At 45.6% G+C, this 17,411-nt stretch overlaps 1 protein-coding gene across 3 annotated transcripts in view; it reads left to right on the top strand.

Moving 5' to 3' along the window:
* LOC122786654 overlaps positions 1–17,411 on the top strand; it is a 31,267-nt gene extending 13,856 nt beyond the window's left edge. Inside the window, exons 3-11 of one of the 3 annotated variants that reach the window (XM_044053108.1) lie at positions 7,221–7,256; positions 8,244–8,340; positions 11,028–11,246; positions 11,395–11,535; positions 12,629–12,784; positions 13,421–13,590; positions 15,671–15,805; positions 16,390–16,524; positions 16,759–17,411. In XM_044053108.1, coding sequence (XP_043909043.1) covers positions 7,221–7,256; positions 8,244–8,340; positions 11,028–11,246; positions 11,395–11,535; positions 12,629–12,784; positions 13,421–13,590; positions 15,671–15,805; positions 16,390–16,524; positions 16,759–16,989 — 1,320 coding nt within the window. In that variant the 3' untranslated portion in view covers positions 16,990–17,411. Of the gene's footprint in view, positions 1–7,220; positions 7,257–8,243; positions 8,350–11,027; positions 11,247–11,394; positions 11,536–12,628; positions 12,785–13,420; positions 13,591–15,670; positions 15,806–16,389; positions 16,525–16,758 lie in introns of all 3 variants that reach the window. The other 2 variants (XM_044053107.1, XM_044053109.1) reach the window with 2 other exon arrangements.

Raw genomic sequence — 17,411 nt, 5'->3', positions numbered from 1 at the left:
GTTTGTATTTCACACAGAAACAACATGAGATTATAGCTGACGTGCAGATCTTTACCCTCACTGCAGAACAGAGATGTCCATCGAGTCCTCACTGAATTACTCTGCACTCAAACGCTGTGTCTCTGCCTTAAAGGGATGGTTCAGGTTCTTTGACGTCGTTCAGGTTCTTTGACGTCGCACAAGGAAAAACAGATTTTAGCCACGGAACAAAAGACTCATATACGTCATATAATCCACGTCAGATGAAGTCTATGATGTCTTAAGAACACGTTCACGTCTTCATCTCACTGTTACACAGACTTTTCCAACAGGAAACTGAAGTTTGTAAACCACTCACTCTCCCACACCAAAGTCCACAGAGAAAATCAGTGATTTTAGCTGCTGGTCTACTCCTGCCTCGTGTGGTCACTTTGTGTCACTGAGGTCAATCTGAATGAAGGATTTCTGTAGAACTTTCCAGCCGGTGAAACTATTACTCTATATATTATCATATGTGATAGATGTTATGATTAAGATGACCTCCAGTCTGTGTGTATGGAGCATGTGCAGATAGTAATCAAAGCACAGTTGTGTGCTTTGAGAGCTAACGGGAGCTAACGGGAGCGTTAAAGGACTGCGGAAGTACCAAACATTTTGATCGGATCAAATCTTTGAACAAATCCTTTTCTGAAGTGAGTCAGGAATTCTAGAAGAAAATGAACAAAAAACGACAAGCCAAATCTAGAAAGCCTACAACCTTATATTTACCACCTTAACATTGCGGCTGGCCATCTCAGTGAAGAAGAATTAAAGGAGGAGTTGGCAGGATTGAGGGGCGATTATGATATTTTAGGTGCCCACCAGCAACTTGGATGCGGACGCTGGGGGGGGAAGAAAGCTCTCAGTGGGCCCGACCCAAAGTAAAGCTCACACCAGTAAGCTTGCCCAAGATACATGATTGGGAGACTATCCAGGTGCAAGCAGATCCCACATGATCACGGGAGTACAAGGAGCTTCAGCTGCTGGACAGCATCAATTAGACTGTGAAAATTAACCTCTGATTACCACGTTGCAAGGACGTAAACAGTATCTTCAAGAAACTAGAGAGCCGCTACGGTGATATAGCAGCTACAGCAGAAGAAATCATGGTGGAATTACAGTCACGACCGGCTGTGAAAGATCACCAGCCACAGGAGATGCTAGAGTGGATCTGAGCAGTGGAGAGGGCGGTGACGGACCTCACAGACCTGGGATGTGAAGAAGCTATGAATAACCCTCTGGTGATACGGTCTTTAGAGAACAGTCTCCCTGACGACATGCAAAGCCAGTGGCTCGCACATGAATGCAGGCCCGAGAACTACGCTCTCCCGAGAAACCATTTCCAGAGGCTTTTGCTGTTCCTGCAAGGCCAGAAGTTAATCCTCACAAGAAAGGTGTTTTTGAAGTCCAGCAAATCCAGCAAGCCAAACCACACTTACACGTCTGAGAGACCCAGCTACCGAGAAAAAACGGCCGTTCACTAAGACTACAGCAAGTGAAGTCAAGGGGGATTCCCAGCAACACCCATGTGCTGTGTGTGGTGATGAAGAAACATGGAGGACGACTATTTTGCTGTGAAACTTTCAGGACGGCCTCCCTGTCAGAGAGGAAAGCTCAAGTGGAAAAGGCAAAGGCATGCAACAAGTGCCTGGATGTTCAGAGTGGAAAGCCCCTACACTCTGAAGTTCCTCTGCCGTAAGGAAGGATGTATGAAAGGCGGCACTCCGGCGGACCACCATTTCCTCTGCCCTAAGGCGCCCACATAGCCTGAGAGAAAAGCAGAGGAAAGGAAGGGATGTCGTGGTCCCACAGAGGAACAGGAGGCTTTGCTCGCCCGGTTAGGACTGAAAACCCACCAACTGGAAGCTGTCCACAAAGCCTATACAAACCATGCAGAGAGTATCCAGTCCTCATGATGCTTGTGCCTGTCACGACAAAGAGAGGAGACAGCCTCGGGGCCTTTGTTGACTTCAGCTCCGACACTTCACGCACCAAACTGCAGAGACACTCGGACTGACCGGTGAACCGGAGTCACTTTGTGTCTTTGTGCTGTGTGTGGGGTCGGCACGTTCAAAGTGAAAATTGAAACAAAAAGGTTCTTTGTGACAATAAAGGTGTGGAACTTACGAGGAACCCTGAGGCTCCACCAGATGATCTGCTACGGGTTGGACACCATCACCAAAGTGAAGCGAGTGGTAACATCAGAGTGTCTGGAGCAGTTTTTCCCAGAAGTTAAGCCGGGAGAACTGGCCCGCCCACAGAAGATCCATCTACTGATCAGTGCTTGAGAAGGCCATCTAGCTCCACAAAGACTGCAAAGAGCTGGTGCCCTGGTGCTGTGGGACGGTCCACTCGCCAAGATCATGAGTGGTACGCATCCTGGCCTTCCTCTTTGAAGAAGTGGAAATGACCACACAGTGTATATCTTTATCCTCACTGCAGAACAGAGACGACACAACAAACACAGTGTCTCAGTGTCAGTGTCTGTCCATCATGTCCTCACTGAATTACTCTGCACTCAAACGCAGCAATAAATCAACCACTGTGTCTTAGTTCAGGTTCTTTGACGTCGCACAAGGTAAAACAGGAAACAAAAGACTCACCTCATATAATCCTCGTCAGATGAAGTCTATGATATCTTCAGAACATGTTCACGTCACAGTTAGACAGACTTTTCAGGAAACTGAAGTTTGTAGACCACTCACTCTCCCACAGAGAAAATCAGTGATTTAAGCTCGTGGGGACACAGGAGCTGCTGGTCCTCTGCTGCCTCGTGTGGTCACTTTGTGTCACTGATGTCAATCTGAATGAAGATTTTTAAAAGCTGAATTTTACAAAATCAGACATTAGAACTTAGTGATGTGGATCAACAACTCCTGTGTGTGTGATGTTAGTATCACTGATTTTCTCCATAAAGACGTGAACGTGTTCTTAAAGACATCACAGACTTAAACTCATATAGATATGATATACACAGCTTTTATCAGGTTTCAGTGAGAGTTGTAGCTCATGTTAAAGCAGGAGAACAGAATGAACGACAAACACATTTCTGAAAGTCTTCTGTGTGTGTGTGTGTGTGTGTGTGTGTGTGTGTGTGTGTGTGTGTGATAGTCTCTTACCAAGGCCACAGAGCTGCTCCCCCTCAGGCTCAGACTATTACTGAGCCGTGTATCACTTCTCAGCTGTGGACCCTGGGGAGACAGACAGACTGAGAGAGAGAGAGACAGACAGACAGACTGAGAGAGAGAGACAGACAGACAGACAGACACGGCCGGTTGATAAGGTTCATTGGTCACATGGTCGGTAGATTGTTTGGTTAGTACAACTGTCATATTGTATAACTTCCTTCTTCTTTATTTAATAAATCCTTAACTTATTTCTAACTCTTTGACTGTTTTTTTATGATCACGTTGTTTAACTTTACATCTCAGACAAACACAGTGAACGTAGTTAACGTCGTGGTCAGACAGTCAGACAGACAGTCAGACAGACGTCCACGCTGCAGGAGTGATGTCACAAACACAGTATTTCTTTCTTTATTGTGAAAGATGAAACCATAGAATTTGTGCTCAACAATATTCACCTTCATGTTTCCCACAAACACAAAAGTGAACCACTTTTACAGATCAGTAACACGAGAGAAGAGCTGGGAAATTTAAAGTCATCGCTTCTTCTTATAGTGACTTATTATTGGGCCCCTGAACATCGTTGAAACGGCCCTGCTGTTTTTTTACATGTTAGTTTAACAAGGACAAAATAACACAGATCAAAGTGGGATTGTACGACACACACATGCTGCACTGCATGCTGGGAAATCACACACCCCCGTGATGCTGCATGAACATGAGAAGCAAATGGACGCAGTTGTTATTATTATTATCATGATTATTATTCTTGTGTAAACGTCTGAGGAGTTGATTTCATTATCAGATCAGAGTTTAAATCAAATCCACCGGTGACGTCGTGTGTGTGTGTGTGTGTGTGTGTGTGTGTGCACGCTATTTTATATTCAACTCCACTCCATAAAGATGTTCAGAGCACACACACACACACACACACACACACGACGCACCGGTGGATTGATGGCATGACCAGATGATAAAAGTAGTGATGACGTTCATCTTTTGTCCTCGTTGACCATGGACTCCAAATCCTGAAAAGTCTGACGCTAGCTTTGTGTTAATAACACACACACACACACACACACACACACCCACAGTCCAAGGACACAGATGGCTCCACTATTACCAGTCACATCGTGCACATTTGACCCGCGATAAATCATGGCTGAAAACACACATACATACACACACACACACACACACTCGCACACACACACACACACACACACACACACACAGTCACTGCACACACACACATATAAAGGCAGACACACATGCACACACACACATAAAGGCAGGCAGACACATAAAGGAGCAGAGACACACACACACACACACACACACACTCACACTCACTGCACACACACACACACATAAAGGCAGGCAGACACACACATAAAGGCAGAGACACACATGCTCACACACACACATAAAGGCAGACACACACATAAAGGCAGACACACATAAAGGCAGACACACACACACACAAAGGCAGACACACACATAAAGGCAAAGACACACACACATAAAGGCAGAGACACACATAAAGGCAAAGACACACACACACACATAAAGGCAAACACACACACACACACATAAAGGCAAAGACACACACACACACACATAAAGGTGTAACTAAAAGAAGTGATCAATAAAGGTAAATCAATAATAATGAATGGTTCAGGAACACAGATAAACTCTTTAACAACGTCACCATGTGACTGAGTGAGTACAGGGGTCGTCATGATGACTCAGCGTTTCTTTGACTGTGAACACATGAACGTTTCACTTTAGAAACATTAAATAATAAATCACTGCTGCTGACTGATTTCCTCTCATAGGTTGTTAAATATTTAACTGAGGACGATACAGAGATGCCTTTAATCTGACTTTAATCTGACTTTAATCTGACTTTAACTCAATTACATGTTTGTAAATACGAGTTATGAAGGTTAAAAAGTGTGTTTGAAGATTCTTTACAGATCAACGTGAAGTTATTTTATCTGCCAATCTCAGAAAATCTAAGTTTTATAATCTGGTCTTTCTGTGTGATATCGTTATCAGCAGATACTGGAGTTAGTGATGTTGGTATCAGCAGATACTGGAGTTAGTGATATTGGTATCAGCAGATACTGGAAGTTAGTGATGTGGTATCAGCAGATACTGGAGTTTGTGATGATATACTGGAGTTAGTGATATATCAGCAGATACTGGAGTTTGTGATGTTCAGCAGATACTGGAGTTTATCGGTAGCAGGAGTTTGTGATATTGGTATCAGCAGATACTGGAGTTAGTGATATGGTATCAGATACTGTGATGTGGTATCAGATACTGGAGTTTTGTGATATCGGTATCAGCAGATACTGGAGTGATATTGGTATCAGCAGATACTGGAGTTAGTGATGTTGGTATCAGCAGATAGTGAGTTTGTGATATGTATCAGCAGGGGTATGCATGGTATCAGCAGATACTGGAGTTGTGATATTGTTATCAGCAGATACTGGTTTGTGATATCATTATCAGCAGATACTGGAGTTTGTGATATTGTACCAGCAGATACTGGAGTTTGTGATATCATTATCAGATACTGGATGGTATCAGCAGATACTGGAGTTTGTGATATTACCAGCAGATTGTTAGATGATGTTGGTATCAGCAGATACTGGAGTTTGTGATATTGTTATCAGCAGATACTGGAGTTTGTGATATCATTATCAGCAGATACTGGAGTTTGTGATATCGTATCAGCAGATACTGGAGTTAGTGATATGTTGCAGATACTGGAGTTTGTGACATCGGTATCAGCAGATACTGGAGTGTGATGTGGTATCAGCAGATACCGGAGTTTGTGATATGGTATCAGCAGATACTGGAGTTTGTATGATGGGGTATCAGCAGATACCGTGATAGAGTACTGGGTTGTGATATCGGTATCAGCAGATACTGGAGTTGTGATATCGGATCAGCAGATACTGGAGTTTGTGACATTGGTATCAGCAGATACTGGAGTTTGTGATGTTGGTATCAGCAGATGGGTTTGTGATATCGGTTAGCAGATACTGGAGTTTGTGATATCGTTATCAGCAGATACTGAGTTTGACATCGGTATAAGCAGATACTTGTGATATCGTTATTAGCAGATACTGGAGTTTTTGATATCGTATCAGCAGATACTGGAGTTAGTGATATCGGTATCAGCAGATACTGGAGTTTGTGATATTGTTATCAGCAGACTGGAGTTAGTGGATATAGATAGTCAGCAGATACCGGAGTTTGTGGTATCAGCAGATACCGGAGTTAGTGAGTATCAGCAGATAGCAGATACGTGATATCGTATCAGCAGTGGAGTTAGTCGGTATCAGCAGATACTGGAGTTAGGTGATATGGTATCAGCAGATGCTGGAGTTAGTGATGCTGGTATCAGCAGATACTGGAGTATTGATAGCAGATACCGGAGTTAGATATATCAGCAGATACCGGAGTTAGTGATGTTCAGCAGATACCTTATCAGCAGATACTGAGTATCAGATAGAGTTAGTGATGTTGGTATCAGCAGATACTGGAGTTTGTGATATCGTTATCAGCAGATACTGGAGTTTGTGATATCGTTATCAGCAGATACTGGAGTTAGTAACATTGTTATCGGTCATGTCGCGTGTCCTCCTCAGACACAGGATGAAGAACATGAATGAGAAAAGCTTCTCTCGTGTCTAAAATGAGCTGCTGATGAAATCATGAATAAACAAAGCTTTATGTTATTAAGACATTTCCATTTCTATGAATATTTGTTTTGTTTGTTGGGGACGACCTCGCGTCCACAGCTCAAGTCAATCTCAGCACTGATAATAAAGCAATAATAATAATAATGACGATGATGATAATGTTCATCCTCAGCTGCTCTGACAGACTCACATTTTTTACTGTGAACGACGTAAAGTGCAGACGTTTCTCTTCGTCTCGACTGTAAGTGTTTGTTGTTTTTTTATGTTCCAAATCTCTCCCTCTGTTAAATCTCCTCTTTCTTTTCTCTCCTGTCCTCTTCTCTTCCTCCTTGTCCCTCTCCTCCTCCTCGTCCCCCAGCATGGCCGTGCAGAGTTTTCCTGGGAAGGAATCAATGTAAGTGTCCTCGTTTAAGTCTCGTCCTCCATCCCTCGTTGTCGACCTGAGCTTTGAGAGCAGACGTTAAACTTCCTGCTGTTTCTCTTCTTCCCTCAAACTTCTGTCTCCTACCATCCGTCCCTCCTCTGCTAATCTGAGCTGCAGCAGTCTTTGTACGAGTCGTCGTTTTTTCAAACACGACTCAGCAGTTTGTGCAGCTTCAGAGCTTCACGGTGGTTCAGTGAACGTTTGGATCGAACGACAGTTTATAAACGGGGTCTTTTTTGTTACGTGGATGAAATCTGTTCACTCTCACTCCTTTAATACTTTCAAATGAAATAAGTCTGTCTTTAAGCAACACTTTAAGACAGAACCTGGTCTGTCCTGAGGACACAGACGCTCAGTCCTCACCTCCACAGCCTCTGTCACAGCTCATCTGGACTGGACTCACGTCTGAAGGACAGGGGGCGCAATTTTAAGGACAAGGATGTTCACATTCTGTCCTGAGCTGACAGCATAACAGTGGACTCCTCTGTCTCCGGTCTCTGAGGAGTGAATGATCTACATCGTTGTAGAAAAGCGTCAAAACCAGGTGTTTAACCTTCAAACACCAGCTCAACTCACCTCAGCACGGTGACGTGGGCGAATGAGTGAGTGGGTGGGTGAATGTGTGAGTGAGTGAGTCATGCAGGAAGTAGCAGCCATGCTGTGATGACTCCGCCCACACTGAGGAGGAGCTCATGGGAAACCGTAGCAAACACGTAGTAAGAAAAGCAGCATTAGTCAGAAGTGAAGGTGAAACGTGGTCAAGTGTCAGTGAACAAAAACACTTGATGAATAAATAAGTTTTGCGGCCTGTGAAACGTTTACGTTTGAACATATTTTACTGCTGTGCAGAAAAAAACTGTTAAAAATGACCTTTAAATCCCACAGTTCACAGTTCCTGCTCTTTCATCTCCATCTTTGTTTCCTGTTCTTTCTCTCGTCCCTCGCCTGCGGCTCCAGTTGTCCATGGAGGACACCACTTCCATCCTGCCTCGTCTCAAGAGGAAGACAAACAACAGCTATGGGATCGGTGCTCTGGCTAAGTCGTCACTGACAGGTGTGTCAGGTGTGTGTCTGTGCTGGTGGATGGTAAAAAGCCCCCATGTTGTCTCCACACGCTCCTCAAACACTCCAGGAGGAAGTCATCGTCGTTGCTGCTGTTGTTTGGAAAATCCTTCCTGGTTTATTTGTGTGTGTGACGGAGCAGAGCGGCGACCATGTGACCTCTAATATCTCTAATCACATGACGACAAATGAGGCTTCAGTGTTTCTCAGCTCATTAGTGTAATTATAGTGGACATTTAAATCTAATTAGAGGTTTTTCCTGGTCATTTAGCATTAGCTTCAGCATATTAATGTGACAGGTGCTGACTGAGCTGTGAGCGCCCCCTGCTGCTGAGAAGTTTGTAAACCACTCACTCTAACACACGCACACACACACACACACGCGCACACACACGCACACACACACACACAGACACACAGACACACACACGTGCACACACACCAAAACCAATAGAGAAAATCAGTGATTTTAACATAAGTTCCGTCTGTCAAATTCTTTGCTAACATTGACCTCAGTGACACAAAGTGACCACACGAGGCAGCAGTAGACCAGCAGCTCCTGTGTCCCTGTGAGCTAAAATCACTGAGTTTCTCTCTATGGGCTTTGGTGTGGGAGAGTGAGTGGGTTACAGACTAAAACTAACGTAGATATTATCATCTCAGTCTTTCATTAATTGGCAAACATCTGTTTTTCTTTCATTTGCTCAACTAATTAAATTTTTTAAAGTTAAAATAAAAAGTTTTGCTGCTGTGTTTTCAGGTCAAACACACACACAGTGCGACACACACTGAGAGGAAATAAAAACAGGAAGTATCTTTCAAACTTCTGCGTCAACAAATGACTTCAATCTGTGGGAGGAGGAGGAGGAGCTTGGAGCCAACATGGCCGCCCCTGTGGGTGCCCCTCCCTATATCACCCCCCTCTCTTTTCCATTGATATCAACAGTAAAAGTCAATGACGGACACATTTCTCTGAGTCATTGATGGAAAACAAATGCAGATTTTTAATTTTAAATATTTAAAGTAAGCGAACGTCTTACTTTAACCACTTGAAGCACTTCCTGCAGCATCTCCACAGGCGTGTTGGGACGTGTGTCGTCGTTTCTGTCACGTACGGTGATCTATTTGTGGTAACGCGTGTGTTTCATTGTGCTTTTAATTCTGTGTATTTGAGTTGTTTTGGGACTTTTAGTTGTGTTTTGTATGATTATTTTAAAGGTGGTATTTCTGCTCATGTGTGGGCTTTGTTTGTGAGTTGAAATGAATCTGTTGGTATCTTTTCTTTTGAAAACTCTCCCTCATCTTCATCTTCCTCAGTCGTTGTATAAATCATCTCTGATTACTCAGATGTGAAATCGTCTTTGTTTTTATTTTTTATCTCCGTCTGTATCTTGGACCAATCTCCAAACTGTCTCTTTTTATTTGAGCCTGTTAGACTTCAATCTCATTTCTTTTCTTCTAAATCTTGTATTTGCATCTTAATTTGACAGCCGAGCCTCGCTGAGGCATAAAGAACCAAACATGGGGTCAGCTCAGGGCCTCATACAAGCTTGGTGCGGCCCTGTTGGACACAGATGTTGCTGCTGCTAATTTGCTAATTTCCTCGACGTCGTGAGGAACTCTGAGGTTTTAATTGAGTTCTAAAGTCTAATAAATTTATTAGCACATGATGAATGGACTTTATTATGACATTAGCAGCGATTGTCAGAGTCTAATTCTGTTTGACGTCCTGTCACTTGACCTTTGACCAGACATTTTATCAGCGTGTTCTGTCCAACTCTTTAATCTGATTAAAGTCAGAGACACTCACAGCTCTTCAGCTTCTTAAACGTGAATATTTTCTGGTTTCTTTGCTCCAGAAAACAAAGAAATCATTAAAACTTGAATCATTTTGTGTTTGTGGACAAAAACAGATTTGTGGGTTTTGTGGAGCAAACAGAAATACTTTATCTCACTGTTTTATCTGACGTTTCCATGTTTGTAAACCACTCACTCTCCCACACCAAAGTCCACAGAGAAAATCAGTGATTTTCACACACACACACACACACACACAGGAGTTGTTGATCCACTGCAAGTTCTAATGTCTGATTTTGTGAGTTCAGCTTTGAAATTCACGTCAGTGACACAAAGTGACCACACGAGGCAGCAGTGGATCAACATTTCCTGTGTGTGTGATGTTAAAATCACTGGTTTTCTCTGGGCTTTGGTGTGGGAGAGTGAGTGGTTTACAAACGTCAGTTTCCTGTGTCACAGTGAGATAAAGACGTGAACGTGTTCTTAAAGACTGACATGAATTAGCCGTTAGCTGCAGCTCTTCTCATCAGACGCAGTCGTGGTTAAATGAATGTTTGGTGTGACGTCACCTGAGCGGCCATTTTGGAGTTTCTAGCCATTTTTAAAGACAAAAAGTGTTCCACGGGTGGAGTCGCCCCCTGATGGCCATTCAGGAGAATTACAGGATTCAGGATTCATTCTAAACAAAACTCTTTGATCAGTGAATCAATCATGATCGCTTTTCCTGTCACATGACACGTTTTCATTGCCACTCAACATCCCCTCCCCCTCCCTGCGCCTCAGATGGAGGCGTGGTCACCTGCTGAAGTAGTTTTAACAGTGTGGGTATGTGTTGCTTGTGTGTCCCGCCCCCTGCCCCTCCCCCCCCTCTACCTGACACAGGTGTGACTCGCTCCATGAAGGACAAAGTGACCAAGCCCACAGCCATGGCCCAGGGCCGCGTCGCTCACATGATCGAGTGGCAGAGCTGGGGCAAACCATCTGCGGGGCCGCAGGGGGGGGCGGGGCATAACAACCTGCAGCGGGAGAAGGAGCGGAGGCTGGAGAACGACGCGTACAGCGACCTGAGCGACGGCGAGAAGGAGGCTCGCTTTGCTGCAGGTGATAGTTGTAATTCTAACAAGTCTCTGTCGCGACAAGTGGATATACAGTGAATGCCTGTGTGTAATGTAGATTAAACACCACTCTCACAGCTAACACCAGTGTCTCTCTTGCTCCTCCTCCTCCTCCTCCTCCTCCTCCTCCTCAGGCATCATGCAGCAGTTTGCCATCTCTGAAGCGACTCTGTTTGGCTGGAACTCGATGGATGGTGAGAGTATGGGAGCCAACTCTAACCAGGGCAGCGTGGCTCACCTGAGCGAGGTCAACCAGGAGAGCATCACCAGCAGAGGTACAGAGTCTTTAAAGCGCTGACGCTCTGTCAGTAACGTGGATGTAGAGCATCTCTGTAGATCTCTGTACTTCCTTATCATCCGTTGACGTCAGTTATTCTGCCAACCAGCCGTAAAGGACGTTTAAAGGTCAGACACTCAGCTGCTGTTACTGCTGCAGGAAAACAGCTAAATCACAGAAAAAGCATGGACATCATAAGAACATGTCTTTATCTCACTGTGAGACAGACTTTTCCAACAGGAAACTGATGTCAGTAAACCACTCACTCTCCCACACCAAAGTCCACAGAGAAAATCAGTGATTTTAACATCACACACACAGGAGTTGCTGATCCACTGCTGCCTCGTGTGGTCACTGCAGTGGATCAATAACTCCTGTGTGTGTGTGTGTGTGTGTGCTAAATGTGTGGAGGCTTAAACACAACAGCAGTGAATAGAGACACACACTTTGTGTGTTTCTGTGAGTGTTTCACCAAAGTGCCTCTGTAAACACTCTGTAAACACTTTCCTGTTCAGTTCTCACTGCTGTTACAGCCCTGAACACCCGGAGGCACGGTGTAGGTGAGCACAAGGACTTTATCCCGTATGGGCCGTGTGCTGCGCTCTGTCAGGCGTGCAGCGTGCACATGCACACACTGAACACAACGATTAAAGCCTACATACTAGCTATACTGAGCTATTCTATATATACACCAACAGACTGACTGCCAAATACTGAGCTATTCTATATCCATTGACTAAATACCACAGACTGACTGCCAAATACCGAGCTTTTTATATCTACCAACATTGGACTCAAATAGTGAGCTTTCAAACATAACCAAACAGACTGACTGCCAAATAGTGAGCTATTCTATACATCCACCAACAGACTGACTGCCAAATAGTGAGCTATTCTATACATCCACCAACAGATTGACTGCCAAATACTGAGCTATTCTATACGTCCACCAACAGATTGACTGCCAAATACTGAGCTATTCTATACATCCACCAACAGACTGCTAATAGGTGGAGGTGTGACCTGGAGACCAGAGGAATGAAGGTTCAGGTCCAGGTTCTAATTTCTGCACGTCATCTTCTGCGTTACAGACCAGGTTCTCCATCACTCCTCCGCAGACGTCTGGCCTCACACATACGTGTCACAGGGACTGTACTGTCTGTCGTCCTCGGACGCGTGGGACCCCATCACGAGTCAGCCGTCGGGCGTGGCTTCACCGGCCGCTGGCTCCTACATCATGGCTGCTGGTGAGCCTTAAATCCTCTCTCTCTCTTCCATAGTCTTTAACCGGTCTTTTCTATATATAATAATAAACGTGAATCCACTGTGAATCCAACTTAGCAGTGTCCTCGTAACATCACGCCAACGATACTGCACAACGATGAGTGCTGCCGTGCGTCAACGGCATGTGCACCGTATGGGGGAAAAAAGGCCAAGTCCATCAACCAGTTGCGGATGCTGCCGCTGACCAAAGGACAAATGTGAAGTCCCGTCTGTTAATTGCGCAGCAGCCGGTAACGGAGGACCCAGATGACGCGAGCCAGGAGACGGGTGCTGCTGCTGCTGCTGTTGTTGACGCAGCACCCGTCTCCTGGCTCGCATCATCTGGGTGAGCAGGGTGAGCTTCTGTGTGAAGCTCACCCTGCTCTATATCTTTTAATGCCGCCGTCATTTGCGACCGTGACATGTGACTGAGGCAAGCATCTTGAGAATCCGGTCATTTTTCAGAATCTGATAATAAATAAAACGGAAATAATGTGAGTTATGTATTCTTTCTGTGCAGTCCGGTACCAATTGACCCATGGACCAGTAACGGTCCACAGCGCGGGGTTTGGGGACCACTGCACTAGATGGTGTGTTTTTGTAATGGACTCCTCCTCCAGGTGGCAGCAACGGCGTGGGTGGAACACCGGGCGAGGCCTATGAGGGCACGGTGGGCGGTTTCATTCAGCAGCATCAGGCTCAACTCACGCTGCAGCAGCAGAGTCAACTCCAGCAGCTCCAGCAGCTTCACCACTACCAGCAGCAGATCCTGCAGTACCAACAACAACAGGTCAGTACCAACAACAACAACAGGTCAGTACCAACAACAACAACAGGGGCCCGTTTCAGAAAGCAGGTTTAGTGAAAACTCTGAGTTAGTTAACCCTGAGATGAGGGAAACTCTGGTTTTTCAGTTTCACAAAGCCAGTTCAGCAACATACTCTGTGAACCTAACCTGCTCGCTGGCAGGTTTTCTTCAACAAACCCTGAGTTTCTCTCTGTGTCTCCTCCTCCTGCTGAGCCTGAAGCATCTGTCTCACACTCGTCTCATGTCCTCATTCATACAGTGGATATCGTATCAGAGCATGAAATTTACGTCTTTCAAAAGATCGAAATCCCAATCAGATGTTACTTCCGGTGTGCGAACTATACCCTGGGGGGGGGTTGTGGTTGCGGGACGGACACTCGCACATGCCTTGAGGCGTACTTCCACCAGCTCTACTCGCCTCGGCGCGGCACGACGCGGTTTAGGTACATACTCAACTCAACACATCCATTATTACAAGCCTGTACGTCTACTTCCTCCACACACACATCAACTCTTAATCAAATCAATCAAAAAACAATATTTTACAGACGCCCCCAAAATCTCACAAATCATGTTTCCAGGGAAGCTCATGTGTCATTAAGGGGGGCTGAGACCCCACTGGCTCAAAACTCAGAGTTTGACAGCTCAGAGTGAACCTAGAGTTAAGGTTTAACTCAGAGTTTGTTGAACCTGCTTTGTGAAACATGCCCCAGGTCAGTACCAACAACAACAACAACAACAACAACAGAGGCCCGTTTCAGTAAAGCAGGCTTAGTGTTAGTTAACCCTGAGATGATGGAAACTTATCGGTTTTCGGTTTCACAAAGCCAGTTCATCTTAACGCTGAGTCAGTTACCCTGGCAACATAACCTGCTCCTCCTGCTGAGCCTGAAGCATCTGTCTATCTGTCTCACACTCGTCTCATGTCCTCATTCACAGTCGATATCAGAACATGTATCAGAGCATTCACCTGCCAAATGTCTTTCAAAAAGTCCAGTGTGGGCACTATACCGCAGGTTTCGGGGGGCTCACGTGTAGTATATGGGAGGGGGGGGGTGTTGCGGGGCGGACGCTTGCGCGTGCCTCAGAGCAAGTGTTGGTGGCCGACACGGTTTAGATTACATCTCCCCAACAAACACGCAACACATCCATGATTACAAGTCTGTACGTCTATTTGACTTCCACGGAAGTCTATTTTTGCCGTGTTACAGCCTGGATCCGTCTCTGTTGTTAACTCTGGCACAAAAATAAGAGGCCGTTTACAGAAGCAGAGAAAATACAGCTACTGTTTGTGGGAGAGCAGACACTGTGTGTGACATTTGTTGCTTTTGTGCTAATGAAGTGAGTCATGAGGAGCTGTGATGTGTCTCCTCTCTCACAGCTTATTAAATCAGCGAGAGCTGAGAAATAATAACATGAGAAGGTCAGAGTGAGCGTCTCAGAGAAAGAGCACTGATCCACGACCATCAGTGAATATATTACATCACATTTAAACCAAAACCCAGAATCAGTCAAGGACACATTTTTCTTCCCTGCAGCAAAATCTGTGACTCATATTTAAAAAGACTATTATTATTGACTAAAAAGAAGAAAAGCACATTTGGTGAATGTTTGTGAGGCTTTTGGAAAATGTCAGGAGCTGCGGGCGACGTTCGCTGTGGCAACAATCTCCAGCGCGTGGTTGTGGGGTTTTTTGTTCCAGGGGAAAAAAAATTGAGAAATTTAGAAAATGCTTAGTCATATGAACGAGTCAGCAGAGAAATAACAGGTTTCAGCCTCTTCATAAAAGACTAATCTCATCAAATCTGCATTCGTTTATAAGTGTTTGCTGTTTAAAGAATGATTTTATGTATTTATGTCACCATTCGTGGTTTACAAACTTCACTTTCCTGTTGTAAAGTCTGTCTCGCAGTGAGATAAAGACGTGATCGTGTTCTTAATGCATTTAAATGAGATGATGAGTGTTCTGTTAAGTGTCATGATTTCTCCAGACCACGCCCACTGGCCTCAGGTTCATTTGTCAGATCTAAATCTTAATTTCTTTTCTGTCTCCCTCCTTCAGTCCATGGAGCACAGGCTACACAGCGCCTCCCACTCCCTGCAAGCCACTCCCAACAGCACCATCCACAGCCTCTGCCCCCCCACCCACCCCCGCCTGGCCGACCTGTGGGGGGCGGCGCAGATCGAGGCACACCAGGTAAACGTCTGAGTCCAAGCGGTTTGTGGAGGACGTGACGATGTGATGTTTAATATTCTGACAGTCGCTGAGGTCACTGGGACACGAGGACACGAGGACACATGTCCCCTCTGGTCTTTGTTTCTTCTGGACCGGGCTTTTCCTGCTCTGCTGTGCTGACATTCATGTGTGTGTGTGTCTTTTTGTCTCCTGGCTCTGGGCTTTGTTTACGTCAGCAGACATATGTAGCACACACACGTCTGTAGTGCAGTGAATGATGGGGGAGAGGATGCGAGGGAAGGCGGCAAGGTAGGAGACAGGACGCTAGAAGTCAGTGTGCATGGATCAGAGTCTGCATGACGGCCTGCAGCGGCTCTGACGAGTCCTGGTTTCAGAGTAGCATGCTGTAAAGTGGACGGGTTTGAGACATGTGAGACACTGACGTCCCCTCACAGGGAGACGCTCTGATTCCTGCTTGTGTTCTGTTGCCATGGTAACCCCGGAGCTGAAGCACCGGCGTCGGCGGGGATTGTCCTCAGAGGGTAAAAACCCGTCGACTCCCCATTGTCCCAGTGTATTAACGACAGCATGTCGGTGGGTTGCAGGTGGACATCGCAGGACAGCTGAGTGGACAGATGGCGGACATGCTCGGAGGAATGGTGGAGACGGTCGGGGAGGAGCCTGAGACAGAGTCAGAGGACTTTCCTGAGCAGCGCGAAGACGAGGAGGAGCTGACCAAGGTGAGTCACGTCTGACGGGAGCAGGACCAACATGTCCCCGACAGAATGTCCACTAAAGGAAATGTCCTCACTTAAATGAAATATCCTCACTTAAATAATATGTCCTCACTTAGATGATATGTCCTCACTTTGAGGAAAAATCTTTGCTTCAACAAAAATGTCCAAATGTCCTCACTTGGTCGTGTGAGGACATTTGGAACACGTATTTATTATTTACCTGTCTTCCTGTCACAGGTAGAAGACGTCACACTAACCTTAGAGCCAGAGCCATGCTCTTTGACCCCGTCCCCGCTGAGAGAGGACGCCCTGGCGACCAGAGGGTCCAGCCCGGGACAGAGCGCCGAGTCCGTGGCAGAGAGGACGTCGTTTGACGTGACGTCCTCGTCCTGCGTCGTCCGATCGCTAGAGGAGAAGGACGAGGAGGTGGAGGACGGCTCGGCTGTCGTCGTCGTCGTCACCAACTGAAAACAAACGGATAAACACCACAATAATCATTCATGCTATTATCCCAAACCCCGCCCCCCGCTACTTACCCCACTCTGAGTGAGACCAGGAGTTCTTCAGAGGGAGACCTGGGAAGTCAGGAAGTCTCAAAACTCTAATGTGGAATAAAACGTTTGTGACGATGAACTGAAGACATCACAGACTTCAGAGACTTCAGAGACATCACAGACTTCAGAGACATGCTGAGTGAGGACAAGGAGGATTAAAAGAGTTTGGACCAAAAACCAGGACCTAGCTGTGTGAATCATGAAAAAAAGAAGGTAGGACAAGAAAGGACCTCGTTATTAAAGGGTTAGTTCAGTGTTTTTATACATGTACCGACACTCATGCAAACATGGCTGCCTGATCTTAAGAACACGATCACGTCTTTATCTCACTGTTAC

Source organism: Solea senegalensis, linkage group LG20 (genome assembly GCF_019176455.1).
Source record: "Solea senegalensis isolate Sse05_10M linkage group LG20, IFAPA_SoseM_1, whole genome shotgun sequence".
Classification (NCBI taxonomy): domain Eukaryota; kingdom Metazoa; phylum Chordata; class Actinopteri; order Pleuronectiformes; family Soleidae; genus Solea; species Solea senegalensis.
Note: the sequence above shows the minus strand (reverse complement) of the source record. Positions and strands in the feature narration are given on the sequence as shown.